Source organism: Grammomys surdaster, unplaced genomic scaffold (genome assembly GCF_004785775.1).
Source record: "Grammomys surdaster isolate TR1022 unplaced genomic scaffold, NIH_TR_1.0 126059, whole genome shotgun sequence".
In the NCBI taxonomy this organism is placed as follows: domain Eukaryota; kingdom Metazoa; phylum Chordata; class Mammalia; order Rodentia; family Muridae; genus Grammomys; species Grammomys surdaster.
Genome location: NW_021620869.1, coordinates 2,000,533 through 2,020,147, shown reverse-complemented (window position 1 = coordinate 2,020,147; position 19,615 = coordinate 2,000,533). Strand labels below are relative to the sequence as shown.

At 44.8% G+C, this 19,615-nt stretch overlaps 1 protein-coding gene and 1 non-coding gene across 2 annotated transcripts in view; both read left to right on the top strand.

The window, feature by feature from the left end:
- Positions 1-18,159, top strand: part of Ppp1r7 (protein phosphatase 1 regulatory subunit 7) — a 23,729-nt gene extending 5,570 nt beyond the window's left edge. The window contains exons 3-10 of the mRNA XM_028755419.1: positions 1,587-1,642; positions 2,188-2,253; positions 2,745-2,875; positions 3,911-4,073; positions 5,722-5,838; positions 9,296-9,400; positions 12,010-12,096; positions 16,874-18,159. Of these exons, the coding sequence (XP_028611252.1) occupies positions 1,587-1,642; positions 2,188-2,253; positions 2,745-2,875; positions 3,911-4,073; positions 5,722-5,838; positions 9,296-9,400; positions 12,010-12,096; positions 16,874-17,050 (902 nt within the window). The 3' untranslated portion in view covers positions 17,051-18,159. The remainder of the gene's footprint in view (positions 1-1,586; positions 1,643-2,187; positions 2,254-2,744; positions 2,876-3,910; positions 4,074-5,721; positions 5,839-9,295; positions 9,401-12,009; positions 12,097-16,873) is intronic.
- Positions 14,854-14,957, top strand: LOC114610824. Its single transcript, XR_003709736.1, has one exon. It is a non-coding gene; the product is annotated as a U6 spliceosomal RNA (small nuclear RNA).
- Positions 18,160-19,615: the final 1,456 nt, after the last annotated feature.

The following is a 19,615-nucleotide window of genomic DNA, read 5'->3' as shown; positions in this document are numbered from 1 at the left end:
GTGTGTCAGGGTGCGTGGTGTGTCAGGGTGCGTGGTGTGTCAGGGTGTGTGGTGTGTCAGGTTGTGTGGTGTGTCAGGTTGTGTGGTGTGTCAGGTTGTGTAATCTGGCTCTGCTGCAGATGCAAGTGCTTATTTGCCCTAAGGAAAGGAAGACAGGAGAAAGGGGTATAAGGGAAAAATAATAAGTGATAAAAAGTTCAAGGAAATAGAGGAAAAGGGGAAAAAGAAGGAGGGAGGGAGGGAAGGAGAAAGAGAGAAAGGGGGAAGGAAGGGAGGGAGGATCAAGAGAGAGAGTGTACACACCTGTGTTCTAGGACAGAACAAAAAGTTTAGACTCAAAAAAACTAAAAAAAAAAAAAACTATAAAAAAAAAAACAAAAGCAGCCTGTTTCTTTCCTACACAAAGTTAAGCACTGACTGCTCTTCCAGGGGTACTGAGTTCAATTCCCAGCAATCACATAGTGGCTCACAACCATCTGAAGTGGGATCTGATGCCCTCTTCTGGTATGTCTGCAGAGAGCAATGGTGTACTCATATACATAAAACAAATCTTTTTTTTTTAAAGGATCTTAAGAAAAAGACTATTTAAAGCCATGAAGCTACATATCTGTCATCCCATATGCACATAAAATAAATATGAAAAAAATCCAAGACCTGAGCTATACAATAAGACCCTATCTAAAAGGAGGGAGAGGAGCTGAAATCCAGTCAAAATAGGTAGCTTTATTTGAATACCAGTCGGTGCAAACTAAGGAAAGAAATTACAAGACTCCTGGGAAAAGTGGGTAACACTTTGATAGTGGGGGGTGGGAGTGCTGTATTCTCAAAGTGTTATGGGAATGTATGCACATGTATTTGCATTTAGTTATTTCAACATTCTAATCAGGTTCTGATGAAATGAAAGTGAGGGGCTTATCATATGAGGCTCTTCACTGTGGCAGGAAGCAGTTTATAGCTGGCTCTCGGGTGGATAGTCTCATGAAATCCAAATGGGCTTCTCTGCTGGAATTAGTTCACCAGGCTTCCCGTTGAGAAGCATGCTTAAATTATTCACTGAAGCGCTTTGATCCTGGCTGTTGAGCTCTGCTTCATTTTGCTTCCCTCTGTCAGAGAAGCATCTGTAGATGCTGGGCTACTTTCCAAAGCAATAAAAGGCACACCCGAGAACATGGAATATACCCAGCATGATCTAATTCAAGTGGCCTGATTTATTGCCACAAACAAAAGAGAAAGTACATGGGTGGATAGGCTGCTGGTAGCACACGCTCCAGGGGTTCCAAGAAGGCAACAGCCATGATAGGGACACGTTTCACAGCAGTGACTAGGCTTGACCAAGTTTACCAAGACTCAGTCAGCTGCCCTCCTCCTCTTTCCCACCAGGAACATGAAACTGCGTTGGGATTCTTGGGAAGTTCAGAGGCACACATGGACATTTGGAGACTTTGCTGTCCCCTTCTCATCTCTAGTGTCCCAGCATTTGAATCAGCCCAACTTCTCCTTCCCTAGGGCAGAATGGCAGCTCTACTAAAACCTGTGGCCACTGACTCATAGAAACAGAGTTGTTCTTTCTCTTTGTTTCTTTTTAGAGGAACATGAGCTGGCAGTAGATATGGAAACCATCAGCCTGGACCGAGATGCAGAGGTAATGCTGCCTGCCTGACTTAGTCTCAGGGGGCATGGTTACAGAGGACCCTAATCATCAGCTAATCATCATTTGTAAAGGTGTCAAATTAGTAATTAGAGAGATCACCTAAGCCTCCCTTGATTGTGTTGCTTTCCTGTATTTTTACTATTTAGTACCAGCAGTTGAAATCTACTTCTGCTTAACCAGTAAGAACTGTATGGCAGATGAAATGCTTTTGACTTATAAGTTACATGAGTGCAGTAATCCTGTTGATGGCAGGATCCTCAGAAACCCCAGTTTTGGGAAAAGTGTGTGTGTGTGTGTGTGTGTCCCCAGTTCTAGGGGATTGAATTGAGACTGACCTCTACGTTAGGTCTATTTTATATAAGACTAACACACTAAGTCACAACTTAACCAAAGAGTGTCTACCTGTCAACTTACGTTGTGTCATTGTCACCTGCCAGTCCTCTCCCTTGCCTTCCCACGTGGCACTCTCCCATGTAGCTCCTGGCCAGGTCTCCAGGAACTCTGATGGATCTGAGAGAGATCCTTCTATGTTTCAGGATGTTGATCTGAATCACTATCGAATTGGAAAGATTGAAGGCTTTGAGGTGCTAAAGAAAGTGAAGGTGAGAGGGCTTGCTCTGTCCTTGCATACAAGGTGACCTGGTAACCTTACTCGACTTGGGGACTATGCAGTCCTTGTTCCCATCCTATGGGTGGTACTGGCCTATATCCTCTTATCTCTATTCTGAGTGGGATAGGTTGCAGAGCTCAAGTCTGTCTGGGCTCTCAGGCTGCCTCAGTGAGCACTTGCACAGTCTCCTGTCCGTAGCTCACTGCAGTTAAGTTTGCTTCTCAAAATGGAGCCCAGTAAAGGTTCCTTCAACTTCCAGGACTTGGCCTACACTCCAACCCTATTCAATGTCTCCCCACACAGGTGTGCTCAGCATGGGGTCAGCCTGGCTTCCCTTTGGGCCTGTACCTGTCCTCAATAGAGGAGGGTAATTCCAGCTTCCCACTCTCACTCACCTGCCTCCTGAAGGCCAGCATAAACCAGCCCCTGGAGGGTGGCCCTGTGTTCTCCTGAGCCAATGCCAATTCCCTTCCTACCCTCCAGTCACTCTGCCTTCGTCAAAACCTAATTAAATGCATTGAGAACCTGGAGGAACTACAGAGTCTTCGAGAACTGGATCTCTATGATAATCAGATCAAGAAGATTGAGAATCTTGAGGCACTGACAGAATTGGAGTGAGTAGGGGAACCCAAAGGAGGTGGGACAGGTTGGGTGGCAGGTTCCTCAGAACCATCCCACTGGCTGCCTGTAGTCCTGAAGGGCTTCCTCTATACCAGCCCTGTCCTGTGCTAGGGCTCCCAAGAGGGAGGTAACAGCAGCTGTAACCATGCTGTAAGCTCCAGCTAAGCATCTGGCTGGGTTCCCTGCAGTAATGATGTCAGAATCGGGGAAAGGGGAGCTTTAATCCATAGTTCCCCTTTTTAAACAAAAGTATCAGCATCATTTCTGACTCAAGGAGTCAGCTTTACCTAGCTGTAGTCTTAGCTGCACTTCACTCATTGGTTTGGTGATGGGTTTTGTTTTGTTTTGTTTTGTTTTGTTTTTTTGAGCCCAGGCGGAGCTGAATTCTCTGTAGCTGATGGTAATCTTGAATCTTGAACCTCAAGCCTCCCCCTCTCCAGTACTGGCCTTACAAACATGAACTACCATGTCCAGCTGCTTTGTGATTTTTTTTTTTTTAAGATTTATTTATTTTATGTATGTGGGTACACTGTAGCTGTCTTCAGACACACCAGAAGAGGGCACTGGGTTCCATTACAGATAGTTGTCACCTACCATGTGGTTTCTGGGAATTGAACTCAGGACCTCTGGAAGAGCAGTTAGTGCTCTTAACTGCTGAGCCATCTTTCCATCCCTGCTTTGTGATTTTTATTTGTTTCAGTTTTAGTCTAACACTGCTCAGGGTGAACTAGTATAGGGCATGGTACTAGGTTCTTCATGGACATAGGCATGAATGAAACCTAGTTTCTGCTCTTAAGTAAGGCTCTAGGAGACAGTGTTCATAGCCTGCAGGTTGCCTTCACTGCCCTCCAAGCTCCAGGCAACCTCATGGTCCCATAAGATGACAGCTCCAGTGTGAGCCAGTCAGTGAATGACGGGGCCATGGTCAGATCTTACCTCCTAGTGACTGACGCTCTAAACCCTCTTAACTGGGATTCCAACTCCTATACAGACTATGTGCATTCAAGACATATTTTGCTTCTATTTAGGGTTCTAGATGTTTCTTTTAATTTGCTGAGAAACATTGAAGGGATTGACAAACTGACACAGCTAAAAAAACTCTTCTTGGTCAACAATAAAATCAATAAAATTGAGAACATAAGCAACTTACATCAACTGCAAATGTTGGAGCTGGGGTCTAACCGGATTCGGGTAAGTACCGGTCACACTTTCTCTTGGGAACAGTTCTCTGGGCTTTATAGATCTTCAGTGGTACACATAGGGGTATGTGCTGAGTTTTTCTCATGTTTGTATTGTTTGGAGGAAGCAGGGAAATATTTGCTAAGGAAAAATGCTAACTGGAAGCTATTATTAATAAGAACTGTGCTCACAAAAAAAAAAAAAGAAGAAGAAGAACTGTGCTCACACCAACTGGTCTAGTCTGGGAGTTAGCTTTCATTGGTTCTTCATTTATATCACGGCCCTGTGCCAAGCCAGTCCCAGCTGTGCTCTATAAGGTTAGCCAGCCAAGGTTTCCTTTTAACCTGTTCTTGTGGTTTTCCTCCATCAGCATCTGAGATACGTTTACCAAGGTGAGAAAGGTGGTCACTTATAGTGATCTGTCATGTGATAAGCAAGTATCTTGCTGCTGAAATGCCCCAGAAAACAGGGCTAGCCCTTCATCCCCTAAACATAACCTTGAAACCATGAGTCAGAATGGAAATGAGAAGCCTGTTTGCTTGTTTGTTATTTGTTTGTTTGTTGAGACATTGTTTCTATGTGTAGCCTTGGCTGTCCTGGAACTCACACTGACCAGGCTGCTGCCTTTGAACTCAGAGATCTGTCTTCCAGTGCCTCTTGCTGGGATAAAAGGCCTAGTCCCCACTGCCAGAGAAGCTTTTTTTTTTTTTTTTTTAAAGACAAGCTCTCACCTACCATGTAGCCCAGACCAGCCTGGAACTCAGAGAGATCTTCCAGTACTGGGATTAAAGGCATGTACCACCACACCCAGAACAGCAAAACCAGCTCTTTACCAGTTGACTAGTAACTACTCAGAAAAGTCCCTTACATCTGACAGAGGAAAAGCTCAGAGGATCATATAGGTAATGGTATTGGAGGAGGATCTGCCTTGCAGAGAAGGGAGGAGGGTTTGGTCAGTCCTCATTCTGACGTCCTGACGTCATTGTTATATGCCTGTCCTCATCCTCCTTGGTTAGTGGCTGAGGCCAGTATTTACAGGTATGTGTCTGCCCACCCGTGTTTGGAGCAACTGCCATCTGGTTTTCAGCAGTGCTATATACAATACACTGTGGCCTGCCTGCCCTTGAGGTTCTTGAAGAGCCGTAAGGATACAAAGCTAGGGCTAAGACACATGACTGCACCAAGGAAGAGGAGTACAGAGTCCCAAAGGCTGTGTAGAGTAAAGTGCTACACAGGCCAGAGAAACCAGCTAGCTTCTGAGTTTTCACATAATCCCAGAGCTCTTTGAAAGCATGAGAGTTGGCCAGGTAGTGGTGGCACATACTCTTAGAGGCAGAGCAATGTGAATCTCTTAGTTTGAGCCCAGCCTGGTCTACAGAGCAAATTCCAGGACTCTTGGGGCTATACAGAGAAACCCTGTCACAAAAACAAAGAAATAACAGAAATAAAGTATTGGGGGTTGGGAATAAAGCCAGTCTTCATCCTCCATCATTTCCTCCTCTTCTATTCTGTATGTTCAAGAGGGTTCATTGAAAAATCCCCAGAGTCCAGACGTAGCAGGGAAAGTCTAGGTCGCCTTGTTGTGTGTTCTAGCACCTTACTTGGTTTGGGTTTTGAGCCCACAGCAAACATTTAACTTGATGTTCCATCTGTTCAACAGGCAATTGAAAATATCGACACGTTAACCAACCTGGAGAGTTTGTTTCTGGGGAAAAACAAAATTACAAAACTTCAGAACCTGGATGCACTTACCAACCTGACAGTCCTCAGTATGCAGGTACTGGATCTCACCAGCTCCCAGCTTCTCATTCTCACAGGACCACCCACCATCCCCAACCTGATTTTATTCCCTTGGTATGTTCATGATCTGTACTGTTTAGTCGGTAGATGACAGAAACAGTAGACTCCACGGGCTGTATAAACACAAATCCTATAAACTAAAAATCCCTTTTTTTTTTTTTTTTACATACTTTATTTTTACTTTTAAGAATTTTATATTTTATATTATATAGACCAGGCTGGGCTCAAACTAAGAGATTCACATTGCTCTGCCTCTCAAGGTATGTGCCACCACTACCTGGCCAACTCTCATGCTTTCAAAGAGCTCTGGGATTATGTGAAAACTCAGAAGCTAGCTGGTTTCTCTGGCCTGTGTAGCACTTTACGCTACACAGCCTTTGGGACTCTGTACTCCTCTTCCTTGGTGCAGTCATGTGTCTTAGCCCTAGCTTTGTATCCTTACGGCTCTTCAAGAACCTCAAGGGCAGGCAGGCCACAGTGTATTGTATATAGCACTGCTGAAAACCAAATGGAAAGATTGCTCAGTGGTTAAGAGCTGTTCTTCCACAAGGTTCAGGTTTGAGTCCCAGCACCTGCATGGCTGTTCACAACTGTCTGTAACTCTAGACCCAGGGAATCTGATACCTTCTCTGTCCTCCATAGGCACCAGGCATTGTATGTGATGGTACAAAGACAGATGTGTATATTCAGGCAAAACGTACACATACACATAAAATAAAATTTAATTTAAAAGCAATTTTTCACCCCTGGGGCTGGAGAGGTGGTTCAGAAGTGAAGAGCACTGGCTGCTCTCCCAGATAATCCAGGTTCAGTTCCCAGCATTCACCTGGCAACTCACAAGTATCTCTAACTGTTGTCCCAGGGAACCCTACACTGTCTTCTGGCCTCTGAGGGCATCGGGCAAGCATGTGATGCACAGACATACTTGAAGGCAAACGTTTATGCACATAAAAGAGGGATAAAGGAATCTCATCCCTTCCTTTGTTGGTAATTGAGTAATAAGTACATTATAGGGCATCTTCAGAAGGGAGATCTTACCCCCAGTCCTCAAGTTCAAAGTGCAGACCCTATGGGAACTAGTCAGCTGTTCAGCACTAACAGAGATAGATTCAGATTCATGGGTTTTTGTTTAGTTGGTTTTTGGGTTTGTTTTTTTTTTTTTTGCTTGTTTTGTTTTGTTTTGTTTAAGATTGGGTCTCACTATGTAGCTCTGGCTGCCCTGTGTAACTCACTGTAAATCAGGCTGGATCTCCAATTCACAAGAGATCTAAGTGTCTCTGCCTCTAGCATATCCCAGCGATGGGATTAGAGGCATGTATCACTATCTGTGCCTGGTTCATAGTGAAATTTCTGTTGTTAGTTTTTAAGGTTTTGTTTTTGTTGGGGATGGGAAGTGGCTGTGGCAGCAAATTAGTAGAATCAAACTTTGAAGGGGTGAAGGGAGATATGACTAGGTGTGCCTGGGATGCCTAGTTTGGCAGGACCCATTAACAGCCAGTCACGACACAGGAAACCTCTTAGACTCTGAGTAAAACAGATGCCTTGCAAACTGCTTTGGAAGAGGCGTTCTTGAACTGGAATTGAGTTGTAAGATATTGCAAAAGAAATGAAATTGATTTGTTTCTAAAACAAAAGTGTTTGGAGAGTTGACCCAGGGAGTAAAGATGCTTGTTGGAAGCCCAGCCTGGTGACCTGAGGTCAGTTCCCCAGGTCCCATATAGCGAGTGGAGAGATGGACTTCCTGCAAGATATGGCTGGCTCAGCAGTTGAGAGCACTGGCTGCTCTCTCTTTCAGAGGACCTGGGCCTCAGCACCCACATGGCAGCTCCAATCCCCTCTTCTGGCCTTACCACCAGGCATGCATGTGGTGCACAGATGTACATGCAGACAGAAGACCCAAACACAAAGAATAAAATGGAATGTTTTCATTATATTTTTGAAATTTTAAAATTGTTCGATTCAGTGGTTCAGTGAGATGGCAGAGCAGGTAAAGACTCCTGCCACCAGGACTGACCACCTGAGTTCAGCCCCTCGTGCCCCCATGACCAGAGGGGCAAATGGACTCCTACTAGTGGTCCCCTGGCCTCATGTACATGCTCACCATGGCATGGGCGTGGGCACATACACATATAGGATGCACAAATATTTTATAGCCGGGCAGTGATGGCGCACGCCTTTAATCCCAGCACTTGGGAGGCAGAGGCAGGCGGATTTCTGAGTTCGAGAGTTCGAGGCTAGCCTGGTCTACAGAGTGAGTTCCAGGATAGCCAGGGCCACACAGAGAAACCCTATCTCAAAAAACCAAACCAAATAAATAAATAAATAAATTGAAGATCACAGATATTCACAAAGAAGGTAGGTACTTTTAAAAAAAAATTTTTTTAATTATTTCAAGTAAATCTTCAGATATATCTTTTTAAAAAAAAAGTGAGATTTTCATTCATATTTAAAAAAAACCCTGAACTTCCATGTGTGGATTTCTACCAGTACAACGTACCCAAAATGTTAATCTTCTCTCTTTCCCATTCAAGAACATTTTAAATTTTTTATTTTATTGTGTTTTTTTGTGGGGGGGGTTGATTTTTGGGGTTTTTGGATTTTTGGTTTTGGTTGGGTTTTTTGGGGGGTGTTGTTTGTTTGTTTGTTTGTTTTTGTTTTTCAAGACAGGGTTTCTCTGTGTAGTCCTGGCTGTCCTGGAACTCACTCTGTAGACCAGGCTGGCCTCAAACTCAGAAATCCGCCTGCCTCTACCTCCCAAATGCTATTTTATTGTTTTTATTTTGTTGAATATTTTGCCTGCATGTGGTACAGTCTACCTGGTGGTCTTGGAGGCCCAGAACAAGGCGCTGGATCCCCGGGACTGGAGTTGCAGATGATTGTGAGCAGCCATATGGATTCTGGGAATGAAACCCAGGTCCTCTGGATGAACATCCGGTGCTCTCAATCACTGGACTATTTTTACCCGATCCCATGCCCAACACATTTTAAATAAAATACCTGATCTTAGGATTCTTCGGGATAAATAGGAAACATCATTTCTAAAGCCATGTGTTTCTACCCTTTTGTGTAGCTGACAGCTTTTTCTTTTTCTTCTTCTTTTACTATTTTTATGTTTATGCTATGAATATGTGTATATTTGTGCACATGTGTGCATGCAGGTGCAGGCCCCAGATTGAAGTGATGCTTGATCACTTCTCCCCCTTATTCATAGAGTAGGTCTCTTAGTCACACCAAAGCTAACTGATATGGCTTGTTTTTCTGGCCAGCTTGCTGTGGGGAGCTCCAGTCTCTGGCCTTCCAAGGCTGGAATTACAGGCAAGCCACCACACTCACCTGTCATTTTTCTGAGTTCTGGGAGTCCAGATTCAGGTTCTCAAGCTTAAGTGGCAAATCTACTCTACCCCAAGATTGACACTTGTTAACTGTTTTCACAGAGCAATCGGCTAACAAAGATTGAAGGTCTACAGAGCTTGGTGAACCTTCGGGAACTATACCTCAGCCACAATGGCATCGAGGTTATCGAGGGCCTGGAAAACAATGTAAGAGCAAGTTGTCTATCTGAGGGAAGTAAAGGGAGGTGGAGAGGAAGAGACTGGTGTTGGTATTCACTGCCTCCCAAGCCTAAAGTGGACACAGTGCCTACAGAATGTGAGCTAAGGGCCCACTGACCCAATGAGTCAAAGGGCCAACATGTCATATCATGTCTGCCTGTGGGTTTTCAACACAGGTATCACAGACACCCTCCTAGGTCAGGTCACTGCACATCTGCCAAGTACTCTAGGCTTTTGGGTGACTTGAAAAGTCCTTACCTGCTCCCTGTATCACACAGATAGCTAACACAAGTATTATCAGCTGTGTCCTTCCCGTTTCTCCTGGCCACTGAGCTTCCTGGCCTGCCTCAGCCTCCACTCCAGCCTGTGAGGGCTGTAGAGTGAGCTCAGCTCTGCTGCTCAGAAGGAAGAGGGTGGCTCTTGCTCCCATGCCTGTCTCCTGGAATCTAAAGTGCTCAAGGATTCCTTCTCTTCTTCCTCTGCTCTTCTCCTCCTCTCTTCCTCCTCCCACGGCCTTTCACTAGCCTGCTCCTCTCCTCCAGCTTCCCTTCAGGAAGAGCCTCACACTTAAAATTGCCTTTGGCCTCACCTGTTTTTCCTCCAAGTATGATTCAAGACAGATAAAATATTTTTTCTTGTTCAATTTTACTGGGGTTGTTTTTTTGTTCTTTTGTTTGGGGGGGGGGTTGTTGGTTGGTTGGTTTTTGTTGTTGTTGTTGTTCAAGGGAACATTTTTATATATTTGGTTGGTTGGTTGGTTGGTTGGTCGGTCGGTCGGTTGGTTGGTTGATTCTGATTAATTGTCCCTAAGTGGAACAAGATTAGGTCAGGCTCTTGTTCTTGGAAGAATCATTCTTCAGAGCCCATCACAGGTTCATTTGTGCCCCAATCCAGGGCTGGGTTATGTCCATGATATCATTCTGGAGGAAAACCAGTGTTTTGGGTTTTTCAGAGCCCATCACAGGTTCATTTGTGCCCCAGTCCAGGGCTGGGTTATGTCAGTGATATCAATCTGGAAGAAAACCAGTATTTTGGGTTTTAGCATCACATATACAAGAATTTTCAGAAAAGCTAAAATTTGTCGATGTAATAATTTGGTAGCCTTCCTTTAAAGATGTATCCAGTATGTGAAACCAGGTGTAATAGCACACACCTATAATTACAGCACTTGCATGGTGAAAACAGGAAATCAGAAGTTCAAGGCCTCTCCCATGCATAAAACATGTCACAGGGACCAAATAACTTATGAAGATGGCACTCTAATACCTATGTGTGGACTCAGTACTGCTGGCATTTGTGCCTCTGTGCTTGTGTGATGCTTATGTAGGATGTGGGTCACAGTAAAGGTGTTACTGTGGAAACTTGAAGGGACCAGGAAGCCACAGATGTGACAATTTTTAATCAATAGCTACTGGCTATGTTTGAATTTTTTTCTTTTTTTTTAATTTCCATTAAAACTTAGAGAAAGATTTGGAATAAATATACCAGGAATGCAGTAGAAAACAGGGCCCATGAGTCTGAAATGCTGGGAGGCCTTGAGAGCAGAAGGGGAAGGACTGTTATCAGGCTCTCAGCCGCTGCAAGATTTCCATGGAGTCTAGCGGGGAAAAATCCCAGTTTGTTAAAATGTAGTGGCAAGCAGTATAAGCTATGGTAGACTTAATCTTAACCATGAAATTGTTCCTCTGTTGAATCCTAAAACTATAAACTTTAAAACAGTTACCCAAGCTGAGGTGATGTATACATCTGACAAGCACTTTTAGAGCACATCATAAAACCCAGTGTTGTGAGCTAGATGGTGGTGGCGCACGCCTTTAATCCCAGTGCTCGGGAGACAGAGGCAGGCAGATTGCTGAGTTTGAGACTAGCCTGATCCACAGAGCTAGTTCCAGGACAGTCAGGGCTACACAGAGAAACCCTGGAGAGGGAGAGGGAGGAGAAGGAGAGGGAGAAGGGGGGGGGGGAGGGAGAGACAGAGAGAGACAGACAGACAGACAGACAGACAGACAGGAGGAAGACCCCACAGTGCTGTGTTCTACTGGTATCCAAAGATACCATTCCTCTGTTGCTAAGGTTACACTTGCCCTTGCTGCAGTCATTCCTTCTAAGTCCCACCAGTTTTCAACACCTAGGCCTTCCTGGCATTACTCCAGGTAACTTTGTCCAAGAAAGGAAGGTTTGTTATTCCCACCTCCACTGTGTGCCTGGTGTATCTATCCTCACTGAAGAGAGGAACTCCACTGTAGGGTAATGTGGCACTGTGTATTTCCTCATGATAAACATTACAACGTGCTGAAATAATAGTCCTTCATTCCTTCTTCAAAGTTCAGGGTCACTGCTCTTCCCCGACCACGAGAAGAGGAGCAGGGGTCTCACTGGGGTCCTCTGTGGTTATGAGGCCTTCAGACTGACAGAAGTCACAGACACTGAAATCCTCCTGAGCTTCTGAGCAGAGACACTGAAATCAGGTCCAGCTGGGGAAACCTCAGCAAGTGAGCAGGTGACATCAACCTGAGAGCACCAGCGCCACAGTGTCGCATGTGCTTGCATGCTACTAGGAAACTTTTAATAATACAGAAAATATTTTCTTATTTTAGAACAAACTCACCATGTTGGATATTGCATCAAATAGAATAAAAAAGATTGAGAATATCAGCCATCTGTCAGAACTGCAAGAATTCTGGGTAAGTTTTAATCTTAGTAGGACTGGTATCCATCTCTTAGGCTCAGTGAGTCCCATTGAACAAAGCATGGGAATGAATCCAAGCCTGCCACTCTGGAAGCCTTGATCCTCAGAGAACTGTGCATGTGTTCTGAGGATCAGACTAAAGTTGTTAGCAAGTGATTTAACCGTTGAACTGTTTTACCACCCCACCTTCATTTTTTTGAGGACAGCATTAGGTAGGTAGGTAGATAGATAGATAGATAGATAGATAGATAGATAGATAGATAGATAGATAGTTATAGATACGTAGATTTTTTTTTTCTTTTGAGTAAGATCTTACTATATAGTCCTGACCATTCTGGAACTCTGTGTAGACCAGGCTGTTATCACAGAGATCCATCTGCCTTCACCTCCCAAATGCTGGGATTAATGGTATATGTTACCATGTACAGCTGAGTTTTTTAAACCTGTAAATTTTATAGTTTTTGTGAAATACAAAAAACAAAAAATTTCCTCTAAAATTTTTCCAGTCCCTCCCAACTTTTGATTTCTTGTAAAACTTTAAGTATCCATGTGCCAGTCCTTTGGTGAGCAGATCAGAGCAGACCTGTTACTCATCTCCCCTCCTGTCCTCGGATCTGCTCTGGCCAAGCCTAGTTTTATTGCTCTGTCTTCAAGATCTTGTTTTTCCTTCTGCAATACTTAGTCCCCTGTTAAGCTCATTAATTAGCTGCTTATGTTTTTAAGACTTGTGTATCTATTGTGTTTACGTTTTTTGGGGGGGTGGTTTTTTTTTGTTGTTGTTGTTTTTGTTTTTGTTTTTGTTTTTGAGACAGGGTTTCTCTGTGTAGTCCTGGCTGTCCTGGAACTCACGCTGTAGACCAGGCTGGCCTCAAACTCAGAAATCCGCCTGCCTCTGCCTCCCAATTGCTGGGATTAAAGGTGTGCGTCACCACTGCCCGGCCGTGTTTACATTTTTATAGTAATATGTATATATATATATGTATGGAGACATGTGCTTCTGTGTGGCACAGAAGCAAGAGGAGAGTATCTGTGCCCTCCTCTGTCATTTTCTGTCTATTGGAGGCAGAGTTTCTACCTGAACCTGAGTCTAGCATTTTCTCACTAAGCTAGACTGGAAGCTAGCAAGCCCCAGTGATCCCTTGTCTCCTCCTCCTTTGGAGCTGGGGTTACATAACACCCAGGATACCTGGCTTATTACATAGGATATGGACTCCATTCTTACATGGCAAGCACTTTTTTTTTTTTTTTTTTGTCTCAGAGTTTAGAAGAGCACAGTCTTGTCATGGCAGCAAGAACATGCAGATAGACTCTGGATCCTTCACATCTGGGAAGGGTAGGAAGCAAAGAGAGGGTCTGATGGTACTGCTTTTCACGTTTTTATTCAGTCCAAGATTCCAGCCCAAAGGATGATGCTACCCACATTCAGGGTAGGGCTTTCTTCCTTTGGAAATATCCTCAGACATCCCCAGAGATATATCTCCTAAGTGGTTCTAAATCCAGTCATACTGACAGTGAAGTTGGCCATCATGGCTATGCAATGAATTTGTGTTATAGTTATATTTTCAGCTCCTTGAGACTGTATTGTTAAGATTTTTTAGTTATGTATATGTATCTATGTCTAAGTATGAACTATGCACACATGACCACCTGTGCTCATGGAGGTAGAAAGACAGTATTGGATTCTTGGAGCTGAAGTTACAGGGGATGTGAGCCTGACTATGTCTGCTAGGACCCACGCTCAGACCCTCTACAAGAGTGGCACGTGCTCTTCACCTCTGAGTCACCGCTCCAGACTGTATTGTTTTGTTTCTCATAGATTTGATTTCTCTTCTCATTAGATTTTTATGTTTCTTTGTCATTCCTTCTTTGTATGACTCGTAATTTCTTGTGTGTTGAATATTATGAAACTAAACAGTTGCATGTCTGCATGCTACTTGAAATGCTCCACAGTTATAATCTGGACCTAGGAGGAATGGCACAGGCCTCTCAGGGTCCACTCCTGTCCCTTCCCCTTGCCACACTGGCAAAGTAGACATTATGCTGACTAAAATCTAGAACAGGGAAGGAGAACCTGGTGTATCAGTCTTCTTGCTGCTGACACCTGCTCTGACAGCAGACATTGCCTGCTTGTGTCACCAGCAAATGAGTGGATCGGTTGATTCTCCTCTGTATGTGCCTATGCTGGCCTCCCCGCCCTGGGTCTCTCTAGAGTGCTGCTCTGAAGAATTGAGCAGGTACCAGCCTTGGTTTTCCTATCACCCTAAGTCCTTCCTGGTTGTCTTCGCTTCTTCCTCTTCTATTCTACACCTCAGGATTGAGTCTCAGCATTGAGACTTCATTTTCCTCTCTCCTTGGCAGCCCTATTCAGTCTCACAGATTCAAATGTCACCACTCTGCTCTTGACAGCCAAGTTTCTCTTTCTAGCTCAAGGTCTTTTCTACATCCAGCTGTCTACTCATGTGTTGACCCACAATCCCTCCACATGGCTCAACCTCAGTGGACAGTGACTACCCTTCTAGATCTTCAGACCAGAAGTCTTGGCATCCTCCTATACCTCACTTTCCTGTGTATCAGATCCACTTAGATGTGTACTCCAACATCTAAATACTTGCCTCTGCCTTCAGAATACATCCCAAACCCATGTTCTTCCCACTTTTGCTGCTGCCACCTGGCCCAGACCATCAGCTTCCTTTCTCTGTTCCGATGGCCTTCTCACTTGGAGCCCTATACATTCCATACAGATAAGATCTTCATGCTTGATTTGGCTGCACATAAACTAAATTTTGAACAATACAGAGATTAGCATGGCCCCTGTGCAAGGATGACACACAGATTTATGAAGGATTCCATATTTTTATTGTGTATGAGTTAATAAATAGATAGAAACTAGGGGAAAAAACATAAAAGACTCTTCTAAAAGAAAACCTGTATTGGACTCCGATCCAATTTAGAAATAAAAGCCAGATTTCCCCATGATTCCCTTCACAATGCATCTCTGCTCTATAGCCAAACCTCTCTCTGCCCACAAGCATCATCACTACCAAATCCCAGAATTCTTCAGGGCGTCACACAGGATAGGGCTTCACCAATCACCAGTACAGAAGCAACACTCCCAGGACCTATACTGACCAGGTGCTTCAAACCCAAAGGTATGAGCCTTGTCATGCCCTGTGGACAGTAGAGTCTCAAGGCAAGTGCCTGAGAAGCACTTAAATGGAAAGTAATCTTGTGCCTTGAGATGCCTCCTCCACTGTATCCTCAGCCATGACCTTTAGCCTTCTGTTTAACATGCAGACATGTGTGTCACTTTAGCTTAGTTCTGGCCATGGTAGGTTCTCAGAGTAGAGAGGTCACTTTCCCAGGAATGGTGCCCTGCTGCTTCCTGCAGCTGCTTAATGCAGGCCCCGCAAGCTGGAGTATCTACAGACATGACTTCTGACTCTATTTGGGCAGAATGAGGCTGCAGACAGAGTTCCAAAGTTTGAAGCTAGACTGGCTGCTCTATTTGGACTGTTGACATGGCAGTTTGCCCTGACAGTTCTGTCTTCAGACCCCTGAGTGCAGTGGACTACCTCCAGCCTAAAAGGCATGAGTGTCGAAGTGCATCCTTCTGAACAGCTACAGTTAGGGCATCATGTTGTGCTATGTCAGCTATGCTACCTGCATCACAGACAGTAGCACACTCCACTAGTCATGATTTTTCTCTGGTCCATAGAACAAGCCAGTGGTTAAACATTTGCTAGAACACCACAGGCCCACACCTAGGTGGGTGTTTTGCTAAAGGAGCTCTTCCCAAGCCTCTGCCTCAGCACTTAGGCTGGAAAATGGGTTTGTACAGTTTTACCTGGTGCTGTAGGTTCTTACCCAAGGTAGCTTTGTCTCAAAAATTAATCCCAACATGAAGCCACATGTATCTGTTGGGCAACGTGAAAGTCAGCTCTGTCTCGATAGCACATTTGAGAAGGGCGAGCACTCTCCTGCCAGGCTCACTTCTTACAGGTGGGTTAGCAGAGATGAAACTGAATCCTACAGCTTAGGCCCCAGCCAGGGTTCCTCATCTGGTGTTGACAGTGTTGGTCAGCTATGGGTAGACTTTGCACACAGGAGCTAGCTAACAGTGGAAACATCCTCAGGACCATACCACAGAGGTGATCTAAGAATGACACTTGGAGTAGAGCAGCCTCCAGTTAGCTGTATTACACTCAGCAAGGCAGTTAGCTGTATTACAATACAGTTAGCTGTATTACAAGTCAGCCTTGGCGGGTCGGGCAGTGGTGGCACACGGCTTTAATCCCAGCACTTGGGAGGCAGAGGCAGGCGGATTTCTGAGTTCGAGGCCAGCCTGGTCTACAAAGTGAGTTCCAGGACAGCCAGGACTACACAGAGAAACCCTGTCTCGAAAAACCAAAAAAAAAAAAAAAAGTCAGCCTTGGCAACAGTTGGTGAGGTCAGGAGTATAGGAAAAGTAGCCAAAGAAGCCTCAAGGTCCCTCCCAGCTTGAGGGCTGGGACACATGCAGCCAGCACTGCTCCAGCCCTCCTCTAATGACCTTGGTTGCAGCAGTGGGGCTCCAGTTAGTGTGGGAACAGGGGGTGTTTTTCACAGTGCTGCTAAAAGGCAGCCAGGAAGTGCCAAGTGCTGACGGAAGGATCTCTGAGGGATTGGGATGAGAAAGACTATAGAGTTGTAATGACCCCTGTCTCATATCTGGGGATCCTGGGACACAGGGGCCAGAGCTGATCACTGATGACTCTTTCCACGTGTTCCCTCAGATGAATGACAATCTCCTGGAGAGCTGGAGTGACCTTGATGAGCTGAAGGGTGCCAGGAATCTGGAGACCGTGTACCTGGAGCGCAACCCCCTGCAGAAGGACCCACAATACCGGCGGAAGGTCATGCTGGCCCTACCCTCTGTGCGGCAGATCGACGCCACATACGTCAGGTTCTGAGCCCTCCTTGCTCCTCACCTGGTCCCTCTCCTCAAAAGAACTTCCCAGCCACGGTTTTTTAATCTACCTATTGCTCCTGAAGTCGTCACTATACCAACAGTCACAACCCAATGGCAATAATAAGGCACTGGTGGTACCTGGCCTGTGATGCTACACACCATCTGGAGATGCCAACACTATTAAATCTTGCCACGCGGTCTTCCTGGTGAATTGGTGACAGTTATTGTAGCCATGGAGAGAATGCAGGACATGTCACAGTCATTTGCTCTCCCTGTCTGTCTATGTCCTTAGCTCGGTGGGCATTCTGGGCTGCCCCAGCAGACTTGGTGGGCGTTCTGGGCTGCCCAGCAGACCTTCAAGTTGGTTTAAGTAGTCTTGACTCACAGCAGCACACTGGATAGTCTTTCAGACCAATTTTGGAAAGAAAAAAAAATTTCTTTGCCAGTTTTGAAAAGAAAAGATAATATTTAAAATTTTTTGAGTAAAAGATGGTCCAGTGTCCCGCTTGGTAAACGCTGAGTTACAGAGAGCTGAGCTCTGGCCACTGGGCGCTCGTCATGTGGCCCCTGTTCTCACCCCTGAGCCTTTGGCCTTATTTAGATGAAATTTCTATGAGCAAACGCCTAGGGTGTAAATCTAATGCTGCAAGAGCATTGTCCTCCCTCTGCACCTCAGACTTCCTCTTTCACACAATAAGGACTAACTGTGGTCACCAAAGATCCCTGAGCTCCCAGGGTTCTAGTTCTGCGCTGTCCCAGATGGAGCCACTAACTGCCACATGTCGCAGTTGCTATTCATAACTAATCCATTTATTCATTTGAAGGCTTTATTCATCTCTTCATTTGTGCTCACACTTCATGGCTCAGAGGACACACATATCATGGAAGGCATCCATTTCTATCGTCACAGAAGGTTTTGGAAAATATTGCTCTAGACTCTGTTTAGTATTAGGTGGAATAGCTTGCACCGAGCTTTGAAGCATGTGCCCACGTGTCCAAGCTAACCAGTTGGCCAACTGCCCAGGAGTTTGTAACGTCAGAATGGTTACATGGGATTTAACATCCATTTTCTGATTCTTATTCTCACCAAAATAAACTGTATGATCTGAATCTGTGCACCATCTCCCTGACTAGGAGTAAGCTCTTAGCAAGAACCGTTGAGTGGAGCAGCATGCAGCCCAGGGCACATTGTGCCAGAGCCCTGGGATTGTACAAGCACCATTCAGGTCAGAACAAGAGAAAAACATCGTAAACACACAGGACTGAAATGTAGGTGTGCCTGCTGCAGTCACTCACGGGAGCCCTACACACGTGCGCGTGACTTCTATAGAATGTAGAGAGAGAAGTAATAGAGAGGGGGCAACAGGCACCAAAGCCACAGAGCCCTCAGTTGTGGGAGGGTCCTGCCAGTTAAATGGAATGGACAGGGAGAAATGACTCCAAATGAATTGAAATTCTGGAATTAGGAAAAAATGTCAAAAAATTATTCCTTAAAACAGGTCTAGGTCCCAGGAAGAATCTCCAGAATCTACAACTGGTTGGAAGTACCCAGTTATGACCAGTAGAAAATGGCCCTAAAAATCTTAACAAATATAGTACAGAAGTGAAAAACACTGCTTTTACATAAGAATATAAATACAAAGGTCTGAAATCAAAAATCAGCAAATCAAAGACTACTGATTTTTCACCAGGAAGGTTTTATCTCAGGAATGAATGCAGGCATGGCTTAAAAGCAGGCAGGACAGGGTCTGGAGTGCAGGCCTGTAACCCCAGCTGCTCAGGAGGCTGAGGGAAGAAGATGAAAAGTTAAGGCATGGCTTAGCTACAGAGTGAAATTGAGGCCAGCCTGAGCAACCTAATGAAATCCTTTCAAAAAGTAACAATGGGGCTGGGAGTATAGCAGAAGAATAGAATACCTGCCTAGCTTGTAGAAGACCCTGGGTTGCCGGGCGGTGGTGGCGCACGCCTTTAATCCTAGCACTTGGGAGGCAGAGGCAGGTGGATTTCTGAGTTTGAGGCCAGCCTGGTCTACAGAGTGAGTTCCAGGACAGCCAGGGCTACACAGAGAAACCCTGTCTCGAACCCCCCCCCCCAAAAAAAAGACCCTGGGTTTATTTCCTAATATTAAGGGGAGGGAAAGTAAACAGAACCAGAATTTACATAAATCACCACTCAGTGCAGTAAAAGAAAAAAAAAAAAACAATGTTATAAAGATTCAACTGTATATATTCCTGGATTTCTTTTCAAGGAAAACCATTATTATTATTATTATTATTATTGTCATCATCATTAGCACGATGCATGATGTCTGTATGTGGTTGTGTGCACATATGTGCTGTGGTGCAGCATGTGAACCTCAAAGGACAGCATTATAGAGTTGCTTCTCTCCTTCCTCCTCCATGTGAGTTCTGGGAATTGAACTTAGGTTGTCAGGCTTACGCAGCAAACTGTTTACCTATTGGACCATCTCATTGGTTCTGTATTCCTGGATTTTAACATTTTTATTTCTTTATAAATAAAAAGATGTCTTAAGGGTTGTAGAATCTGATAGACTTGAGCTGTGGAG